At 43.8% G+C, this 22,939-nt stretch overlaps 1 protein-coding gene across 3 annotated transcripts; it reads right to left on the reverse strand.

Moving 5' to 3' along the window:
• Positions 1 to 234: 234 nt before the first annotated feature.
• nap1l1 (nucleosome assembly protein 1-like 1) lies at positions 235 to 22,394 on the reverse strand. 3 transcript variants are annotated; one of them, XM_010744357.3, is made up of 16 exons: positions 22,244 to 22,394; positions 17,170 to 17,208; positions 16,125 to 16,213; positions 13,938 to 14,040; positions 10,115 to 10,256; positions 8,846 to 8,938; positions 8,303 to 8,431; positions 8,077 to 8,148; positions 7,847 to 7,986; positions 7,418 to 7,563; positions 7,253 to 7,272; positions 6,140 to 6,262; positions 5,789 to 5,821; positions 5,584 to 5,634; positions 4,482 to 4,518; positions 235 to 2,179 (listed from the first exon to the last, which is right to left on the reverse strand). In XM_010744357.3, the coding sequence occupies exons 2-15, from the start codon at positions 17,184 to 17,186 to the stop codon at positions 4,513 to 4,515; spliced, it is 1,164 nt and encodes a 387-aa protein (XP_010742659.1). In that variant the 5' UTR covers positions 17,187 to 17,208; positions 22,244 to 22,394; the 3' UTR covers positions 235 to 2,179; positions 4,482 to 4,512. The 3 variants fall into 3 exon arrangements, with proteins under 3 accessions (XP_010742659.1, XP_010742658.1, XP_010742657.1); XM_010744356.3 differs by lacking the exon at positions 4,482 to 4,518 and having other exon boundaries at positions 8,858 to 8,938; XM_010744355.3 differs by lacking the exon at positions 4,482 to 4,518.
• Positions 22,395 to 22,939: the final 545 nt, after the last annotated feature.

Consider the following 22,939-nt stretch of genomic DNA (forward strand, 5'->3'; position numbering starts at 1 on the left):
GGAAGTGTCAAATACTGAACAATCCCACAGCAATGGCGCCCTCTACTGGCCGGTGGTTGGCCATAAAATTGTCTAAATAACTGGTCCCAGCATCAGCAGCTCGTTAGTGGTCATGATTAAAGTTTAGATTTTGGAAGAATGGTTTTTACTGTAATGCCAAGAGAGAAAAAAAATCGGATTTTAAATGTATGACTGGAAAGAATGTTGAGAAAACAAAGAGCAGAGTCCACTATGTGAGACATGTTTAACCAATTTATTCATGAACATACACGTACAGTTATTGAGTACATTAGTATTTTTGTAGCATAGCATTTTGCCTTGACAACAGCTGCTCAGAAGGACTCGACAGAAACCCTTTACGTCCTTTTCCAATAAACATGATCTGAATACTCCCTGCAGAATGAGAAGTACCCTGGCTCTCCACAGTGGACACGATGCTGCCCAGCACAACCAGCACTTGGCTGTTTTCACAACTGAAAAAGGCATTAAGAACGGACAGGGAGGGAGGCGGGCTACGGTTTCTTCTCGGTCCCCCTCCTGGCTTTAAGTATTGCTCTGACATGCTTCTCTGTGGCCTTCTGGGTAACAAAGAAGGGAGTGTTAAGGGGTTAGGGAGGGTGGTGGGTTGCTGGCCAACACGATGGCCTCATCACACTTTGCCCTCTTCTTTCACAGTGATAAAAATGAACAGAGTCCTCAGGGGCTGGGCTGAGGTCCGTGCGAGTCACCCGACCAGTCACAAATTGACGACACAAGAGGTAAACATCTGAACTGATGAGAAAAGGGGGAGGGGGGTTGGTGAACCTGCCATGTCGACAGACACTTTGAAAACCAGGTTTCTTTCTTTGTCATTCACTGCGCTACATCTGCCCAACCCTGTTCCTGCGAAGCCTCTCTGAACAGGCCAAGTGTGCTTCCCCCGGTAAGAAAGGTAATGCACTTCAAAAACCAGACAGCACAAGTTGAACTCTCCACAGAGCGGGGTCACAGCACCGGCCCCCGTGCCCGTGAAGGCAGGTGGGGTGGGTGTGGAACAAAGTGCTGCTCACAAGGAATACTCAGACAGCTAACAGATGACAAGACGCCACTGGTACGCCACACACTAATACAAAGTGCTATAGAAAAGACGAGAGCTACGCCACTGCGAGCCTACAAGGAGCCTGAAGCACTGGGTTACTGGGGCTGAACTGGCCACCCTGCCAAACAGTCTCATCCCCTTCCACGTCTAAAGAATCCTCTGGAATGTTAAAGAGACTCGACTAGGCTGTACCGAGCCCTGGGAGCGACCCATTGCGCGACCAAGACGTGGAAACCACCTTCATTTTGGTTCAATTCATACAAGTCCGTCTAGTTAGAAGAGAAGTGGACTCCCTTTGACAGAGGTTGCCCGACGGTGCCGGCCAGTCTGCTTACTGGAATGTATCAAGAGTGGAAAGTAGTTGAGCACGAGTGGCACAGGAAGTGGCCAAAAACACATACTCCGGATCCCATGCTCAGCAAGATTAGATAAACTGGAGTGGACATCCGGCTGCAGGTCACCTGTCTGTCCTCACTTCACGCGAGCTGGAAATGCTACAGTGCTTTTACAAGTGCTAAAAGGCCCCGCTAAGAGTAGAAAAAAAAAGAAGAAAAAAAAAAGATTCACCTGGGACAACCAGAACAGACCAACCTGGAACTTTGGTAAGAGGAAGAGGGAGGGACTGAGGGGACAGGGGAGGGATTATAAATTGACGTCGCCGCGATGCAGTCTAAACCACAGCTGTTGTCTAAGAGCAAATACAACAAAAGACTTCACAAGAACCCAAAACTAGTTTTAGCAGTGAAGAAACAAGTTCATGCTTTTTGAGGGAGATTTTTTCCTGTTTTCTATCTATTGTACAGAGAAGGAGGAAGAGAAGGAAAAAACAGGTCTAGTAAAATACTATGTATATTGAGCCACACAGCTCCCAGTATATTACCATGAATTTTTGTAACAAAAATCTTGAAACTTCTTTTTTCTTCAAATTCTCTACCAAGAAAAATACAAAACATTATAAGGCGGTAAGTAACTATTTTTTTAAAATCTTTTTTTTTGTTTGTTTTGTTTTAATTTGAGAAGCCGTTACAGTGCAGTTGATCCTCAAGGCAGCCGGGCCAGGCTTCACTGCTGCTTGCACTCAGCTGGGGGGGCTGCATCCTTCTGCAAGACATCACAGGGATGGAGGAGGGGCATGTTAATGATGAAAACCTCTCCAAACACAAACACACAACCAAAAATCATATCTACACACAGCAAAGCCAATTCAAGAGCTAAAACATTCAACAGGCTGCTTCAGACTAAATCTCTCAAACATTTATCCAGTTACTTTGAACAGAAAAAGGACAATAACGGACGTATGAACGAGGGGACTATGACACATTCAGATCAGACACATTAGTGTAGCAATGATTACAAACTGTTTGTTTTTTTGGATCACCGCTGTCTCAAGTGATCCATGACAATAACCCACCACTGTGGTACAAAGATTCTGCAGGTGTTTTTAAAATACTGAAAAGACTGCGATGTAGAAAGGGGGACGTGACCTGACGAGGTCCTGCGTTTTTAAAGTGGACATTAATATAAAAACACACTTGAGGCTAGTGCAACCACTTCAAAGTAGTATGTTAAAGAAACAGTCTGACATTTTGGAGGATGCACTCGCTTTCAAACAGGGAGAAGATTTTTACCAGTCTGTCAGCTCTGGAGCCAGGAGACCATTATCTTAGCCTAAAGACTGGAAACTGGAATCGATCAGTGTGCTAGCACGTCTTTCATATACAGTTAAGCTCAATACAGGAGTTCTGAGGCAGATACAGACAGATATGAGATATGATCTTTGTGAACAAACTTTGCTGCTTTCTGGCCGACACGTTGTACATAAATATTAATGATAAGCTGAATGAGCCGACAGTGAAGGCCTTTGAAAAGCTTGATCATGTCCACTGGTCATGATTAAAATGTTCTGGTATGTCTTTAGAAGTTCCTGGTTCCTGTAAAAACTGGCAGATAAGGAGGGACGCGACGTGGATATTGGTGCTTACAGTAGCCAATAGTGCCCAGCATGTTACACCACCACCGCTATGAGCTAGTGTCGGTGTCTACCAATGAACATGCCCGGACCCCAGGACCGGACACAACCTCCAAAACAGGCCGTGGTCAGTAGACAGGAAGTACAGGTTCTAATACAGCACTATGGACGCCTGTAAACACCTGACTTTCAAAGAGATTACATCAGCAAACAATCAGTTTGGACTTTGTGGCATCTTGAAGTCTATAGAAAACATAATGCTGGGAGTAAATTGGATTAAAATGGCTCGTCATCTGCCAAAGGTGCTTCATTTTGGTGTTTGCTGCTGCAGGATAATAAAAACACTTCAGACAGAACCTCCGGTCATTGTGCTCACATCAATTAGCTGCCGAAAACAAAAAGCAACACTTGAGTGAAATCAGGGATGGAGAAGTGCACGGCAAGATAATTAAGACCCCGTCATAGAGGGCGTCCTTCCAGCAGACACACACTTCTAGAGGTGATGGCACACTGCAGCTGCTCAGGCTGCTCTCGGTGGCGTGATGCCATACTGACTGAACGCTGTAAGGTCATTTTAGCCATTGTGGCTGCAGCTGAACTCTCGATAGCCTCGAGTCCAAAAAAAGGTGCTCTGTGTGAGACAGGATTTTACACACTGTGCTGTGTTTTCGCCAAAATGCTCAAAGTCACAGCTTCTGTCGTGAACTCTGATGTAGTCTTGACAGTTTTTGTTTTTATCTGCTGCAAGCAATCCAGTTTCTAAGGAAAACAGAAAACTGGCCGTTATTGCTGACAATGATGGCACCCTCATGTAGATAAACACTTTGTTGGCATTTCTTGTACTTTGGTTATCTGCCAACTATTGGGCTAGGCCTTATTTGAAGCACAAACAAACCTCAGAGGCCATTATCCCAGCATTAAAAGCAGATCTATAGAAAGGGCGGCTGAACAGAGTTAATATGAAGAGGAGTAAGGGACGAATGAATGGGCAGATGACGTTTAAATGGGCATTAAAAAAACAAAAAACATCAAACAAAGCACAAAAATTATGGCAGACATCTTCATCCTGACAAAAACTCAAAACTAGGCTGTGTTTGTGGACGGACAGAATCAACATGGTGGAGAAACAAAAAGAAAAAAAAAGGGAGGACTGGACTGGCTTCAACATACAGAAATAATACAGGTGCAAATGCAGAGCTCACTATGGGTTAAACTTCAAAAGAAACCAACAACAAACCAGTGGGTTAGTAACTCGGGAGGGTGCAGCACGGCGGCAGAGGAGGAGGATGGGTGAGGGGTGCAGAGAGATGGATGGAGGATGGAAAAACAGGAGCAAAAAGAAAGAAAAAAACAAAACACAAAAACGGAGAGGACGGGGGTGACGGGTGAGGGGGTGTGATGGTAGTAAGCTGACAATTCACAAGCTGTACCTACCAGGACAGGGTTATTTTTCTACTGTCACCATTTAAACCTAGTGAGGAAAAATTTAAAAAGTAGCTGACAAAAGATGCCAAAGTGACCGAAGATGAAGAAACATTAATGAATAGGAGAAAATAAATAAAAATTTAAAAAAGCAAAACTAGCAGAATACAGAATGTCAAAGACGTTTTGTTTAGCGAAGAAGCAAAAAGGGTCATGCTTGTTTAGATCAGGCCAAATCAATAAAGTAACACTTAAAGCAGAGTGAACATCTCATGTACACAGAGTGTAGCTACATGCCACGATGCTGCATCCTGAATACATTATGTACCTAGAGCTTATTATTTGTCTTATTGGCGCTCTGCACAGCTTCTCTCTCCTACACTCTGTTTATTGGACTTTTTCAGCCACATTACCTCCATTCAGGGAGGAAGTGAAGCAGAAAATATCAGTGAATAAACAGTCTACACGAGGGGACTTCTTATTTATTTGTCTCTGTGGAATCACAACAAACCTCTTCAGGTTTATGTGCGTGCGATTTCATTCAAACTGGGTTTTTTTTTTATGTTTATCAGGCCACACGATTCTTCTGAATACATCCAAAACATTTGCATGTATGATTCAAATGGATAAAGTATGTGAATAACACTTCACTGGTGTCCTCATCCTCCCATTAAGGCTGACTGGACTGTTCAGTTTTATTAACAACATGCAGAGTCACATTCATTCTGTGCTGTTCTACACTGGGATCACGACAACAACAAAAAGCTGAAGCAAACCAAAAAGCTGGTGTAAATGAGATGCATCTGACAGTATGTATTCTGTATGTTGAAATCTGACTATTTAGTGCAGCCGTTCTCCACCTGCAGCTCAGGAACCCCCCAGACACACACCCCCACCCCTCAAAGGGCACTGGATGGTGCAAAATGCTTGTCACCTTAGCAACGTTCAAATTCACGCATGAGAGATCAATGGCCTTCAGTGAGAAGTGCTCACTTTTTTGGAAAAGAGCATCCTGAGCCAACAAAGTTAAGAAGAGCTGAGTAAGGTCTTTCTCAGGACACCAGAGATCTTTAAAGAGAGAGGGTGTGTGTGTGTGCTGAGGGGGTGATCTCACCTTGGGATCGTAGTCTGGGTCGTTCTCCTCATCAGCCTCCTCCTCGCCTTCCTACACACACACACACACACACACACACACACACACACACAGCAGCTTTAGACTACAGGGTTTCCTCAGCAGTGTCAACTACAACACTAAAGCCATGAGTGTTGTATGTTGTGCTCAGTCATTTTCATACGTGAGCTGTGGCCCTTAATCTTACCTCATCATCTGCCTCCTCTCCCTCTTCATCGTACTGTGAAACACAAACACGAGCATTAGCTAGAAAATACATTAGAGTCAAGTTTTGTATCGTTTCCCCTCATGGAAATGCATACCCCACTGCCCAGGAATCCTCAGTTGGTACAGGTATTTTCTATGTTTCAGACAATGACTGAAGCCAAATAATATAATAAGCCATTACTAAAACATTATGCACAACTAAAACAGCTGAGAAAGAAAAGCATATTTTTTCCCGTAACACTGCAGAACATGGTCAAACTTCTATAATAGCGGCATGGTTTTGTTCCAGCGTGGACGAGTTTACAACAAGGCAGGAGATGCCAACACTCACATCGTCATCGTCGTCCTCGATGGCCTCTCCTGTGAAGTAGAGCACAGCCCGAGGTACGATCCTCTCACGGATGAAGTGGCCAATTTCAAAGTCTGCAGCCAGGACCGCCTCCGAGTCCTCATCCTGTGGATAGGATAAAATGAAGATGTCCCTCAAGGTTTTTTTTTTGTTTTTTTTTTAAAAAGGGGCCTGATTCCGAGTCTGTTAAATACCAGATTTGTTCTTCTGAGGCTCTAACAAATCACTTCTTCAGTCTTCTCCATTGTTTTAACGGTAAATCAGTCAGTCAATCAGTCGGTGAATATCTAGAAACACCTTGATTCATTTACTTCTACAAAATAAAGTTATTTGTAGATTTTGGTGTTTACAGCTAAACTTGAACAGATTCAAATCAGGAATTTGGACTTGGGGTCAGTATCAGATGTGCTTATATCTGATGTGATTCATAAGCATGGGCTGGAGAATTCTGCTAGATCATATTTATTCTTCTTCCTGAAGCCGGCCATTGTGTTTTGACTGATGAATTGGTTCTTTCTACAAACAAATGACACTGGCGTTAATAAGGCTACTATTCTTTAGTGTTTGTCTTAGTGTCTCAGACAGTCCAGATGGACATTAGTTTGATCATCTGGGTTAGGGTTAGGGTTATGGGTGAATGGGTTTTGTAACAGTGAGCTCAAAGCCCACTGCTCCGACTGAAGATGTGCATGTTTTATGTTCAAATGTTTCCTCACATAAATCCAGTTTCATTTTTAGAAACAGATCACTGCAGTTTTTAAGTGTTACACGTGCAGGAGGAAACTGTTTGCTGGGGATTATTTTTAGATGGACTTAAAAAACTTCATTGTCATGAAAAAAGTTGCTCAATGATGCATTCAATAGTGTTTGAACAACAATGGAGCGCTGTGGCACAGAAGAAGATATTTTTGGGACACTTATAAAGGATAAATTCATTGTTTGGTCTTTTCATGGGATTTGTTAAATATATCACATTTAAAAACTCTGAGCCCATAAGTCTCCAAGTGCAAGATACTTAAATGTTGACACTGAGGAAAAAAACTTTATATTATGGAAAACGACTGGACAGGATTAATAGGATGTACAGGGACTTACCAAATCTCCATTTTCTGGAACTGTAAACAAATGGAGATAGTCAAAGTTAGTTGGAGCACACAAACATCTAAAAAAGGCAGAGGAGATTAAGAAAATGCTAAATCAACTGGCTAAGTGTAACTGAACTCTGCTGCAGGTGTAACATTTCTGCCGCGTCATCCTTACCCTCTGGTGGGGTAAAGAAGTTGAAGAAGGAGTCGTTGGGGACTGTTTTGGTGACCGTCCTCACTGTGCCGCGGCCCTTGTGCTTCTGTTTCTTCTTGATTGTTTTCAACGTGACGTTCTTGCCCTTCGTCCAGTCAATCGTGCAACTGTGGTGAAACATGACGACGAGGCGGCGGTGGGAGAGAGCAAGGTCAGTATCCAAGATTTTAAATGTCATCGAAATGACATCTTATTTTAGGAATCTAGCTGGTGTGAGGTTGTTGATTTCCACTTAAAAAAAAACTATCCACTTACCTACCTAGATTTTCTTTTGTTATCAATTTATTTTCTGGAGTGTATCGAGGCTGACACGATTAATGGTATGATATGATGTGGTGGCATTTCTCTATAAACCCAGAGCAGTGCAATGCAGAGCAGGTGTGTACTCACCCTGTGCAGCACATGATCTCTGGTCCATCGAAGGAGAAGGGGTCGTTCTCATCGGGCTCTGACCTCATCTTGTAGGTTTTTGTCAACACTGTGTTTGTGAAGAAGTCGTTGGCCTCAAAGTGGAACTCTAACGTGAAGCTCTGGAGAAAGACCGAACCGGATCAGGACAGTCAGACGGCTCAGAGTTTACGGGCCGGTTTCAGACTTTTAAATGAGTCGTGCTCACTCACCATGGGCTGTCCTGGATCTGAGAATTTTACTTTAATGTCTTGTAAATGTTTAAGGATGGGTTCATCGTGTTCCTGAGGAGGAGAGAGAGCACTGGATTTAGATCATGCAGTTCACCATTTAAACCAGCAGGTGGAAGCAAACCCTGATTATTTTTGTATTATTCATTGCTGGGAGCAACTGCTTATCTGTGACCCACTTCCACTTCCTCCCCCAGCACCAGCCTACCTGCAGCATGTCACTGAGCAGGTCCACGTTTTTGAAAACCGTTAACCAGAACTCGGGGATGCCTTTGGGGTCTTCCTTCTCCTCGTCCTTCTTCTCTTCCTCTAGCTTAGCCTTCTCCTTCATCTCGTCCTGTTTCAGGGAGACATTTTCTCTTCAAAATAACGCTTGCTCAACCATCTTTATTTTTCACATAATTAAACCATATGAAACAAAGAGCTTTTCACCACCTACTCCCACAAAAACACCCAGTGTTTGGAAACCAGGAGGGGAACTAGCTCCATTTAAAGCTAGAAAAAAGTATTGCAATAAATCACACTGACTTTAACTGTTCTCTTTCAACACAGCTGTGAAAAACTGAAACCCCAGGTTCTTCTAATTGGCTACATGCAGTGCTGCCGAATTGGGACTTTAAGCATTTTCTGTTCTGGATGCTACGATAAGCTGCATGCAGAAAACGTTAAAGGAAAAAAAAGAAACAAACACAGAAACCAAAGTGTTCAGCCAGTCAGGCAGGAAGCATGCAGGTGTATACGTCACCTGTACCTGCTTACTTACTGTCAGCTCTTCCTCCTCATCCGCCTTCCATTCACATTCTTCATCTGTGGGCTCATATGCTGCTTTCACTATGTCACTTCTCTGTAAACATGACAAACAATTCAGGTCATGTTAGTTCTCTCAATGGGACATTTTCTGTTAATAAAGCCTGTAGTAGAGAGTTAGAACATCCATCCTTCCATGCTCAGTTTGTTGACTGTAAACAGTCGATGTTTTTGCAGTCACTAATGCCGCAACGTTAACAGACTGACAAAATGGTCCGGAGTCAAGCTTGCTTGATGAGGAAGTCGAGTGTGTCTGGTCATGTTTTCATAATGCAGTCTTCCATACTGAAAACCACCAGTACTGCTGAGTCGTGCATCTAAGAGCAGCACAACAAGATAATCTCTGCTGGTGTCAGCCCCATGCCACTCATCCTTTCCTTTGTTTGGGTTCAGGCAATGATGGGCCTCATGATTTCATCAAAACGTTTAATATGATCACTAATGTCATTTCATCCACAGATATAGATTTCCCCTAATTATCTACAAAGAATTAGGGGAAATCTATCCAGCAAAGAACTCTCTGGAGTCAATCGCTCATTTCACTGTTGGTTCAAAGATCATGGTCTCAAGTCGAGCTACTTGACTAACCAGATATTTAATAAGCAAAATGTATCTGCAACAAAGTCATTTAATCATTTAACTAATGTTTAAGCAAAAATGGCATTCTGTGGTTCCAACTTATCAAAAGTTAGCAGTAAATTTAACATTTGCTGCTTTTCTTCCATGATTAAGAGTCGACGTGCAGACATGAACTGAATTGGGCATTTCCTGGTTTTTACACACAAAACAACTGACTCATTTGCAAAAAAACACCCTAAAGTGAAGTGTGAACTATAATAAAAAGTTATAGCTACTATATTTGCACTTGTGTTTACAGCCATCTGCTTTCCAGGGACAAGCGGAACAAACTGTTTCATATGTGAGCTCTAAAAACGGATCAGTGTAGCAGCCTGAGCTGCTTTGGAAACCTGGAAATTAATTCAAAGATACAGCACTGATTGAAATAAACACAGCAGCCCACTCAGGTCAACAGATACTGAGGGACAATGCGTCAATCGCATGGTATAGATTTGACAACACGTGAATCAAATGCCTCGTTTCCTTGTCCAATTAATCATGACAATCAACAACCATTAAATGTTCATGATTTATTTTATGCAAACAGACACACCAAAAAAACAAAAAACAAAAACAAAGTGTAGAAAAGACGTACTTTGTCGAACAGGGGTTGGTAGAGGGCCGCGTACTTTCTCTCCAGTTCATGTACTTCTTCGTAGAACTTTGCCTCAATGTGGGCACATTTGACCTGCAGGTTCTTCAGGGCGTTTACACGTCTCTTTACAACCTTTGGTAGACTGTGGGAGGACAGAGAGAGCATGAGTACAATCCTGGAAAACCCTGACATGAAACATCAAGTGTTTCTTTGGTTAAAAGTTCATTCTGTCCCTTCACTGCGAGTAACTACAATTATGACACTTTGACCCAATTAAAAAAAAAAAAAAAAAAAAAAAAAACAAACACGATGATGTGACACATTTCAGAGTTAAAGTACATGCAGTATCAAGTGAACACAGCTGGATTGTGACTCTTGTTTATGCAGCCCTTCATACAATCTATATATAGACACTAAACAAACTGAAACTATGCCAGGGACCACTTTTATTGAGACGTGCTTCATTTAACAGCAGACTGAAGAGATGATGTCTTGCTTATACGCTGACTTATTGGGTTTATGCTTGAGAAAGTCGTGGCCTGCTTCTTAGTGTGGATGATGCAGTCTGTGTCCAGATTATAAAGATTTAATTTTCTTTTAAATGACGCACTGAGGCCTCCAAACACACCAAAGTGAAACCTTCCAAGAACGCCCGCTCAGGCAACCACCATGACCTCGTATTGAATCTCAGTCCTGGACTGCAGCTGCGTTAGGTCCCATAGCTCAGATCTGACTTGTAATGAATCAGCGCAACTGTGACCAGATTGTGGGTTGGCCTTCTGTCAGTTACATAATACCTGTATGTATCAGTAGAGGCTTCACATCGTGTCATTCAGGACAACGGTTTCCCATTAATTACCCAGAATGTGGCGGGCATCTTATTCGTCCTGCCGCAGTGCCACAACGAAACGAAAACGTTTTTACACTTCAGGCGGAATTTAAATTTCACTTTTCAGCACAGTAACCTTTGCACTCTGCTGAAAAAGGAAAAAAACTAAAACAATCTGAAAAGCCGGCAAACAGACGGTTCAAATAGCTGTTCTACAGTCTGTAACGCCATGTGGGCACTCTGCACAGAAAAATAAATCTGAACCACAACAGCTGCAGAGTGCCTCCACCAAATCAAACAGCAATTTCTCAAGCAGCTTGTTAAAGAAAGAAGTGACCATGAACTGGTTCATAAACGTAGTTTAACCTGCTCGCCTTGCTTTGTTTTACAGTCGTTTGTGTAGACACTAAACAAAGGTCATGAAATAGCTCTAAACAGATTTACACTAGGCACATAGCTGCATATTTGTTCAGATCTGTGCAACAGTTCATGTTGCACAGATCTAATGTCTTGGTGTGAGGCCTCCTTAAACTTCCACTGACTTACTCTTTAACAACAACAATTCTGATAGGGTTTTAAAGGACTCTGAGAGCTGCAGTCAGGCTGCGCAGACTCTGGTTCCTCTGCAGTGTGGTAAATTAAAACGCCTGCACTATCCTGGCAAGGAAATGCATGTTTGGTCCCAAATGCTGGGACGTCGTAACTGGTGAGTTTGCCGGGGACTGCCAAATGCTTGACAAGTTGATCAAAGACCTGCTTGATGGTGGTTTTGCTGAGAAGAGGAGCAGAGGGTGGCACAGCCCTGTGGCCGAGACGTACGACTGCATTCACACAGCATCCCAAAGGCTACCATCAGTGAAAGTCATCCACGAGCAGGATAAACTCACAATGCCTAGAAAAAGCTCACCCCCTCTTGGACACTTCATGCGACTTATTAAAACTTTGAATCACAGTGAGTAACTGGGATTGTTGACACAACCAAAGCACGCTGATCCAAACTAAGTATAACTGCAACACAAAACAAGACACTGCCAAAGTGTTCACCCACTAAAGTAAATGTTAGTACAGGAGTAATGGGCCAATTCTGTGTCACCAAAATAAATGCCTTCATAGTTCTCCAAGTGTTCAAGGCATTAATTGCTCCCTCTACATTAACGACTGCGCCACAGGAGGCTTGTGTGATACAGTCGTGATGTTTGCAGACCACACACACCACAATCAGTCTCCTCCGGGGCGGTGATGAGTCCACATACAGAGGGGGAGGTTGAACAGCTGTCCCTCTCGTGTGGTCAGAACAACCTGGAGCTGAACACGCTCAAAACTGTGGAGTTTACAGTCAACTTCAGAGGACCTCCAGACTGAACTGCACGGTGGCTGATGTGGGAACCTTCAAGTTTCTGGTATGCCAAACCTCCCAGGACATAAAGAGGACGTCCTCAGGCAGAATGAGCTCAGGAACTTGCCACAGGAGTGGACTGATCTAAAGCAGACAGCGATGGATGTACAGAGAACAAACAGGACAGGAACAAACTGTAATATACCGTCACTAATGCAAATCTGACCGCCATAACTGTACACCTCCAGTTTCACTGTGAACACATCTCATTAGAAGCGGTCATTCAAAATGTATTCCTTTGCACTACTTGTCAGAGGTTTAGTCGAGACCACCTAAACCAAGAGCCAGCCATGACCAAGACCAGAGTCCACTGAAACTGAGATGAGACAAAGACTTTGGAGGGTTGAAGTCAAAACGAGAGCAGACAGTTTACAGCCTACTGCAGCTCTCTTTGGGTGAGGCGTGGTCTCAGGCGTCTCATTAGGCATACTGCAGGATTTACAGACTGCTCTGTGTTTTCTTTTGGACATTGTTTTGCAGATGAACTCTTTTTGTTGTTTAGGAAGTCAAATTTTATTACAGAAGATTTGGCTGCCATTTCTCCCCCAGACAGATACAATCACTTTGTGGGAGTGCGTATGAAGGTGAGCTTTTAGTGTTTACTCACAAACGACTTTAATGATCACTGTTCAGTCCCCAAAGTGAACCAGTTCACCTTCGTCTCTGTCTTTTAATGATCTGTTTCACAAAATACTCTGATTCTGAAGAACTCTGCAGCTGTCTCGTGGTCAACCCACATGAACACAGCAGGTGTTTGCTCTCTATAGACTGTAAACAACTTTTTCAACCATTTCTCAGGCGGCTTTCCACTCTCATCTATTTTACTCTCTCAGTTGTGTGCTGATATAACTCTACCAGAAAGTAAAAAGGGAACTTTTTTTTTCCACTTTCTAAGAAATGTAAAAATATTTTCAATTCATTATGAAACTGACAGGCAGCTATAGTCTGAGGTACTAATAGGAAACTCTGGTGAAATCCCCCTCTGTCACAGCCTTGAAATAAAATCCTCAGTGCTCTTTGTTCAAGACAGACAAGAAGTGTCTCATGACCGGTCTCGAATGTTTTCAACAGTAGCACAATCAAACCTCACTGTAGACTCCGTATGGGCCCAGCCACTCAGCAGCAGGTTGAATTGTGTCTGGATTCTGTGGTTTTCATCTTTTACTGGAATATTTCTGCTCAACATGAATGTGTCTGATCTTTGCTTGAACTTGATTTGCATAAAAGCATTGCTACTCAACAAAGCCGTCACCAGTTAGAAGAATAATTAGCATGCGAGTATGGAGGAGCAAAAACATCCACCTACCATCTGGGTGCGGGTAAGTGATTACAGCCTACGACTGAGCCACAACAAGACTCCACTGAGTGGTTAAAAGAAAATCCACTGTGCAAGTCACTGAAGAGGTTTTAGATTCATGTTGAATGTTATGATGGAAAATGTCAAATACTGACCAATAAAAAGCATTTACTAGCTTGTTGCCAAAAGGTTTGATACCAGATGTGGCTCTGAAAAGCAGATGCTGAACATCTGAGTCTGCCCTACGTCAACTCTGGAAGGCAGTTAACGTGCATTGTTGTGTTCACAGATGATGCCTCACCTCTCCATGTACCCTGACGGTGAGCCGTTCAGACCATCCAGCCTCTCCTGCAGCGCAGCCAGGATCTGTGGATTCTGCATCATCTGCACAGTCAGCTGACGAGCTGGGGACACACACACACACACAGTCAAAAGTACAATATGAGAGCAGTTACCTATGCAAGTTCACAACAAGAATCGCTACAAGAGAACACTTTTTATTGTTCTAGTCAGTATTTACAACTCGCAACAGCTAAACTCTCCTGAAGAATAGTGCACACCTATCTAAGCATTGTGTGTTTATTGTACGTAAGCAGGGTGGAGCGGTTTGCTGCCCGGAGCGTGCAGTCGTCTCTCAGTCAGCATGTTCGCTCCATGTTTTGCCTGTTGTGTCATTTGAAGTAAATAAGCTCAACACTGAATGAAGTCTGGTTAATAATGTGCACACTGCTGCATAAACACCACAAGCACAATAAGAGGTGGCAGTCAGCAATAAAGGGTACTCTCCCTTTGTGCAAGCAGACAGGTGACAGATGGCACGATGTGAACGTCCGACACATTGCTCGCACCTCTCGAAGCTCAGTCAGATCTCTGGAGGCAGGTGAGAAGATTAAGCAGACTGAAAGTCACTTTTCTCCGTTGCCATATTTTTGCCATTTTGCTTGGGATGTGTTAACAGCTAGCAAGTCAAATACATGTATGCTTGTCTGAATTCACACTCTCTCACTCAAACACAACCCAAGCTGCTGACTGGTTGCTTGGTGGATACCTCAACAAGGGTTAGCCAGCACAAGACCAGTTAGCTTTCTGAGGTGATGATACGAGCGTCCCCACCGACTGTTGTGCACTTTCTGACCTTAACCCAACTAAGTTTTAGAGTGAAAGCTAAGACGCTCACCTCTTATAGGCTTGAAAGGTGGCCTGGAAAATGCATACAGCTTAAACTTAATGTGATTTTTTTTTTTTTTTTTAAAGACCAATAGAAACTTCATAAACTTCTCCTGTCGTCGACACCTTCAGTCATCTGAATCCACTGCAGCAGGATTCCTGCTGAATAGAACTTCTTTTCTCCAGGACAACTTAAAGGCAAAGGTTTTAGGTGGGACAGATTTTAGGTGGGATAACCTAAAGAATGATCCTGATGTACTGCTTTACAGAAGCCATTAGCATCTCAACTTTTTGTCCTCGACTTAAGATCCTAGTCTGAGCATTCAAGGCTTGAAGTCTGTTTTCTTCAGTTCAGACACTGACATTGCTCTGTAGCTGCTCATGGAGTTCTTCAAAACATCTTCATTGTAAGTACTTGTGTAATAATGTCGAGCTGGAAGTGCCTTTACTGCTTTAATGTGTATTTCAGGTCCTGACCCTGCAGTGTCTCCTTCTAGTTCAGCATGCTACAAAACACTTGCTAGGTGAAGGGTTTGATACCAAAAACCCTGCCAGTGTTGGTGCCAGGTTCCAGTGTGCATTTGTAGGTAGAGGACTGGTGAATCTGTTTTGTTTTTTAAATGAGGCGCAGCAGTTAGTAAACTTGAGCTGTGTGGCAGGAGACGAACTTCCACAAATCTTGAGATGAAATTTGTGACTCCCTCAAAGTTTGTTGCTGCTGTTTGGCAGCAGCCTTCATGTGTGATGTGTCAGGTTTCTTGACGACGGTTTGTACTGTATGTTAATGCTGGGAGGCTTGAACTGTGTATTACTCATGCATGTATAATCTCCGCTCAGCTTGCAAGCCTCATGTACGGCTTTCCTGAGTGTGTGGTCGCTGTGACGGATCAGTCGTAGGCAGTCAGAATGAGTCTTCTTTCAAGTCTGGCTTTAAAAAGACTATTCAAAGTCGCTATAAATAGACAACGCCAAACATCCATCCATATCTATTCAGTGAGCTGGGAGTAGGCTAATATGAGGAAACAGTCATTTATTGAGCATCAAAGGATGCACAAACAGCATCGAGATCCAAAAATAAAAAAGGATTAGTGCCTCCCAGCTCTTAACTACAATTCAAAATCATGCCATGCAAATTACTCGGATAGCTCGGTTTAAAGACCCGGCAGAAGGACAGAGTTTATGCTGCTCCTCTGCTGCTGAAGACATTCCATATTTCATCATTTAAAAATGAATGATTCTGCACAAAGTCACACTTTTTAATTAACGTTAATATGCATTTGGAGACACAGACCACCAATAACTGTGCACAGTTAGCAGTTACCTTTGCTGTTTTCATCTTCTCCCGTCTCCTCCTCTTCCACTTCTTCCACGTCCTCCATATCTGCCGGGTCCATCTCAGCCTGGTCTTTGCTGATCGGGGAGACACAGAGGGGGGAGGAACGTGGGAGGGAAGGTCAGCCAAAACACAGACACGTCAGACTGTTTGCACAGAATTAACTCCAACCACAAAACTACTTCTGGCATGTTTGGGGGGAAGCTGCCAGCCACTCTGGCCACAGTGCCAGCTGCTTCGGTTGGCAAACTATTATTGAACTCCTTAATTCCAAAAACATAACTGATGACGGTGAAACTGAAAAATTAAGCTGGGAAACTTGTTTAGTCCTGAACTGGTGAAGTAAAGCAGCTGCAGCCTTGCTCAAGGGCACATTTGATGGTAAAGGGAAGGTGGAGTTTAGGTGCAGTCATATTCTCGGTGCAGCTTAAAAGGAAAACTCGAGCGGTAATCAAAACTGCAGGATTTTTTTCCCTCCCATGATGCTGCTGTTAGCACTGAAACACGACACCACCCTGCTTTAAGATGCAGTGCAGGAGAGCTCGATACTGAACAGAACAGAGTCACCGGCACGTCCCATCATCCTCCTGTCAGTCTGCAGCACGAGGTGAAAATCAATGGCCAACAGTGAGAGTGTGTGCCTGTGTGTGTGACGGTATCCATCCCTGGTGTTGTGTGACGACCACTGGAGCGTCACTCCAGTTGAGGGACGTTTAGGTACATCACTCAAATGTCGTGATGGGTCCTGCGTGCGTGCTTGTCATACTATGACGATGCAACCTGAGCCCATGGCATGGCAGCCATGGTAAACAACAGTTTCCATCAGGGCTCGTCGACCAAAGGCCGCTGCACCGCCTTCATTTTTTCATCCTGTAGTATGTCTAACCACGCCCAAATCAGTGATGTCACGGCAGATGTTTTGCTCGAGTGTCAGAGGGCCCTGCAGCTCACTTCAAGCACCGCGAGCATCAGACCGAGAGAGGAGACAAAAGGCCGAGAGGCAGAGTGCAGCGCTGGTGAAAGATGTACTTACTTGTCGATGTCTGCCATCTTAGCTGAGTCTCAAGTGATGCTAAAGAGAGAGAAGAGACAAGAAGAGAAGGTAATTAGTTAGAAACGACCAAACTAATTAATTCTGACTAACATTTGATTGCCACCAGATCTAGGTCAAACGGCTTTTACACATAACTCCTGAGGCTAATATTAAAGCAGCTTAGAGTACTACAGGACTGATGTTCAAGTCAGCAGCAGACAATGAATGATGGTTCAAAAACAGCCACAGCTTTTTGTCAGTGGTGTTAGTAGAACATCAAAATTATTTAATAATTAAGGAGTTTCATTTTAGTGGACCGGTGCCTGCTGAAATACAGCTGATCATATGTTTGGAGCCAGCTTGGCTGGCTGTCATTTCTCTCCGTAACAGCCACACTGCGACAGTTCTGCAGCATTTATGAGTGAAAACAAGTGAAAGACGATTTGGTCGCACCGCTCAGTGACACAGTTTTGACACCTGGGATTGGCAGAATACAGGTTCACTAAGATGTGATGTCATTCATCATTGACCAAGCTTACAAAACGTTCAGGTAACCGCTTCATTCAGGTCGCTCAGAAACTGTCACTAGTAAATGTTAAATAACTGACAGGTATGTGTGTTCTCTACAAGCTACTGTATTCAAAGACGGTTTGTGGAACGCCACCGTGAGTGTCGCAACCTCTCCACAGTCATCCGTCTTCTCTCGACCAGCTTGCAGTCACATTTCGCAGTCTTTTCAAACTTTCATTCACATTAATAATTAAAGATTTTTCAACGAGGACGTCCATTAGTCGGATCAAGTCGCTTGTAAAAATGAGTTGTTTCAGACCAAGTAGACCACAGCTGTTATTTCACTGTGTCAGATACATATTTCATAAAAACAGTCAGGTAAACAGAAGGAGCAGATCTGCTCTGATACTGGCAGATACTCAGTGTTAAAGAGGACTTACAGTACCGCCCTCATTAAATCTAACCCATCCGAATAAATACTAAAAAAAACCCACCTTACTGCACCTGAAGGCATACACACCTGTATAAACTTGCACTACGTGTAAGACGCTGAAATAAAAAAGCATGCATTTGGGTCACACACACACACACACACACACCTTTCAACGTTAAGAGCTGCTGTAACAACTGACTGAACTTTAGCGGCCAAGTGATTCCCTCAAAAACTTCACTGTGTCACACTACATTCAGATAGGTGGAGATACACCGGGACCAGCTTTACCAGAACAGATAGTTTACATGATCTTTATTACATAACCCACACTTTACATGAAGTTAAGTGAGCATTACAAGAAATACTACTCCTGCAAAACTGAAAAATACTGCTGTGTGTGCACTCCCACCATCCAAGAGGAAATGCAGGAAAATGTGCACAAACTGCATGCAGCAGTCGACAACACTTCAGAGATGGAAGCAAAGCAGAACGTTCATTAAAAAAAAAACAGCAAGCAGCTGAAAAAGATCAAGACTGAGAAGGTCTGCACAAACTTCTGTTGATCTGTGACTTCAGTGAGACAGAAACATTTTAAACATTTGAGGAGGGAAAAGAAGCTACGAGAAGAGCGATAATGCAACCTGACTTAGCTCTCATGCAGGGGTCTCAAAATACTGCCCCCGTTCTTAAAATGGGTGATGCAGCGCAGTCATTTTTGTCCTCCACCTTCACTTTAATCAACATACTCATAACTTTACCTCCCAGTCTGTCGTCTTTTGACCAAAACTTCCCGTTTCACATCATTCAGGCCACAAACATATGAGTCAGGATCAACCCTAGCGGTGATGTAACCACCCACTGCAGCCTTCCTCCGTTCAGAGAGGTGGATTACCATGCCATTCTTTTCAGAGGGGCAGATAGCGGAGATCTGTACAGGCGATCGGTGCCCGTGACACAGCAGGGCGATAGATCGTGACCTGGAAGTGACAAAAGGTGTCACAACACACAATCGCCAAGGTGGCTGTAACTCAAACCCAGAGCGCCTTGTGCTGCTGGTTTATAGACGGAGGGAGAAGTGTGTTTTCCGTGATGTGCAGCTCATCTGAGATGCTGGAAATTTTGTAATATTGGTGTCAGACTAGAATAGACCCAAAGTCACTGGGAGTTTGTTTGGACTCAAATATCAGCAGCCTCCAACAGCGGAAGATCAGGTGACTACTGATCAAAAAGAAAAGGTCCTGATGTGAACAGGTCATCTTGGCATGTTCTGGATTATGCTAAGCATTGTGCTCCTTCTGCCCAAACCGTCTCCCACTTCCTCAGAAGGCATGGAGACCATACAAACAAACCCAGTCAGTCAATCAGCCAGTGCATCCAAACTGGTCAAGCAACAGCACAGTGGACGATAAGATCACAGCCTGGAATTAGTACATGGAGAAAAAAAACAACAACAACATGTGACCGTGAGGAAGACCAAGTGGATCTGCAGTGACAAAGGAGAGTCTGGCCCACTGTATCATTCCACTAATTCTCTGCTATGTTTTTTCCTGGAATCATTCAATCAACATTAATCATTTTATCTCTGCACAGCCTCTTAATGCTAATTGAATGACCTGAATTAACATTAAGAGTAGGTGTAGCAAATATATTCTGCTCAGAGACAGACAGCTGTTCACCTCTGAGCACTTTTCATAGTGTTGAAATAAGTGTGAACAGGAAAGTGAAGACAGGTCAGGTAAGTTGTGCAGCAGTGACATTTTTATGGGCGTTACCAGCTTACACTTTCACTGGACAGGCCTTACACTGATTATTTTCTTATATCATACATCAGTAGTGAGAAATATTGATATGATATAATTCGACCTCACTGCCCAGTTCCATCCCAGAATCACTTATCTACGCTCATGTGGAGCGTCAGTCTGACAGAAGTCACCTGCAGCTAATGTGAGTGTCACTTCAGAGTTGAAAAGTTCATAACCGCGGTCTCTGACTGCCACCTTCCTGCTGGCTCGCCATCCTGTCAAGTGATTAATTGCGTTCACGCGTCATCCCAGGGGTAAGTCAGCACGGCTCCGGGTTCCAACGCCCAGAACGTCCACCCTCTGGAGCCAAACGTGATGAGAAAAACTCTTCTCATCGAAGGTTATTTAAACCAAAACTAAAAAGGAGGCCTTTCAAGTCCTTGGACTTTTTTATTTAAATGAGCAGGATGGATGTCGTTTCAGTGAAGCCATCATATCACCGCCATCTCTCTCTTCTATATATTAGCTGGCCTACATTCAGCTAATACAGCAAGATTATTCAACTACAGAGCTGATGTGACAGTTCAGCAAGCTCAGAGCGGAGTCACGCGGCAGATCAAATTGTTTCTTCCTGCATAAGAGGAGAACTGATGAAGAGAGCAGTCTTCTGTCGGCTCCGATTTCTGAAAGCGCTTTTTTTTTTCTTTTTTTTATAAATATGTACACACACACAACAGTCTACATGAACAAACACACAAGCATGGAAGAATGAAGCACATACGTCTCATATCACACCGCAATATCTAACGCAAGACGACACCTACCACCCCCCAAAGGCTTCTTGTATTCTCTATTATGCCAAATTATTGATGGGAAAAGTGCTGGAGAAAGCTCTTAGCAAGCAGCAGCAGACATTTTTTTTAAATATACTGCCATGGAGCAAAAAACTGATGACAGCATGTTTCAAGTGGGAGTCAATACTTTTTTTTTTTTTAAACAAGGCAGGTGGACAATGTGATGTGCAAACAAAGAGGAGCATTCTGAATCAATGCAGACGCCTGTGAGGAGTTGTGATCAGTTACGTCATGTGTCACCTTTAGGTAAGTTCCTGGAAGTCATACACAAGCGTACATGTGTATGCAATAGTATGATTTCAACAGTAAAAGAGGCAGCTGGTGACTTTCTCCAAGTCATGACTCCTGGTGAGACATATGAAACATCTGGCAGCAGCACAGCTTCAACAGATCATGTCCAGCTTGGAGTGGAAGTGGCGAGGCATGTGCACCATCTATCACCAAAAAACACAAGAAATGTTCGATTCATGTTTTCTCAGATGTGTGTAGAAACATGAACAGCTCCAAAGTGGTCGATCACACACACACACAGCCTTTTTTCTCTTTTCTCGGTGCAGGCTGTTTCTCCTAATCCTGCCCGGTGACCACGTGTTGCATGCTCAAGTCTAGCAGCCCCATCAATGACTGACAAAAAGCTCAGGGTGGGTGCTGCCTGCCTGCTCACTCTACAAAAAAAATCATTTTCCAACTTGGTTTTAAACCGAGCGAGCCAGCCACAACCTGTTGAAACGTTTTACCGTCCCGACGTCAAAAACAACTCACGTCCGCCCCGCTTTCCTCCACAAACAAGCAACCCCCCGGCTAAGTGAGCAGGCTAACTTTAGCCGGCCTCGGCCCGGTCTCGTCGCTGTGTGTCTGGGCTAGTTGTGCTAGCTCCTGTGCTACTGCGCACTACTTCGGGGTCTGAGCAAAGTGGGAGGAACAGCTCCGACAGACACGGTGCTCCGGCTAGAAAAATATGGGCCACTTTGGGAGGGGAAGTGGTGCCAACGCTCCGGTACCACGTTTCAAGCTTTTTTTTTTTTTGTGCTAAGCGACAATAACCGGCTAACAGGTTGAACCAACCCGCTGTGTCCCTATAGTCCAGACTCCCATCACAGTTCCCCACCCCGGGCATCATCCTCCAAAAAAATAAAATAAATAAAATAAGGTCAAGTCTTAAAATACAAGATACAAGACACGTGTCAACAAACGTCGAAAAAAAGCCGACAATTAACGGGAATTATGCGACGTTTTGTTCGTTCCTGTCAGTGCAGTGGTTGTCAAAACAGCACGGTGTTAACAATAATGGTTTTATTTATTTTTCTATTCGCGTGTAACGTTAACACACATCATGGTGGAGCCAGTCTCAATGGCTGCTGCTGCTGCCGCTGTCTGACTTGGACTAGCATTAGCTAAGAGGAGCCCGTCCCTTCCTCTGCCGCTCTTTATTTTAAGCGGCTCAAATGTAATTTAACTTCAGAGACGACGCAAGAGTTTTTTTCTTTTTTTGGGGCGTCGGCACCGAAAGCCATTTCCGAGTCCTGTCCCCTTACCTTCGCTCTCTGGCTGGAGGCTGGACTGGTGAAGCGGCTCTGCGCAGTGAAGAGGTCCCGGGGAAGAAAGAGACTCCGCTCCGATGGCGGTAAAAGGGGAGAGAGATCCCGCCGCCCGCGCTCATATACATCCGACGTCATCACGTAAACCGGCAGTCACCGAGGCAACGCTGACTTATGGGCGGGGCAGCGGGGAGGTCGCCCCTATAGAGGGGGGAGCAGGGGATGAGGGATCAGCACCGCCATCACTGTGATCCTCATCATCATCACCTCATTCACGCTCATCACCGTCCTCATTATTGACTTCACTCTTCATCATCTTCCTCACCATATCCTCCACAGTCACTGTCCCCTGGATCAGCATCATGATCATCATCCTCATCATCCTCATCATCCACATGCACACAAGAGCTCATCCTGTCATTGCCAAAGCCATCATCCTCATACTCACTTCAGGAAAAAAAAAGCAGCATCATTTGCATTAACATCATTATTTCATCATCATGTGGTATTTCAATAATTCAGGCGATGAACTCCCTTTCCCCTTTAACTGTTTGAACCCCACTGTTTCCTTTAAATTCAATTTGACATTACGTAACCCAAACTTTTTCCAGACAGTTTGATCATTCTAGTGCTCTACTAAAACTAATGAATAACTTCAGAAATGCCGCTAAGAAAAGTTCTTAGCCTTGCTGG

This window comes from Larimichthys crocea, chromosome XX, assembly GCF_000972845.2.
Source record: "Larimichthys crocea isolate SSNF chromosome XX, L_crocea_2.0, whole genome shotgun sequence".
In the NCBI taxonomy this organism is placed as follows: domain Eukaryota; kingdom Metazoa; phylum Chordata; class Actinopteri; family Sciaenidae; genus Larimichthys; species Larimichthys crocea.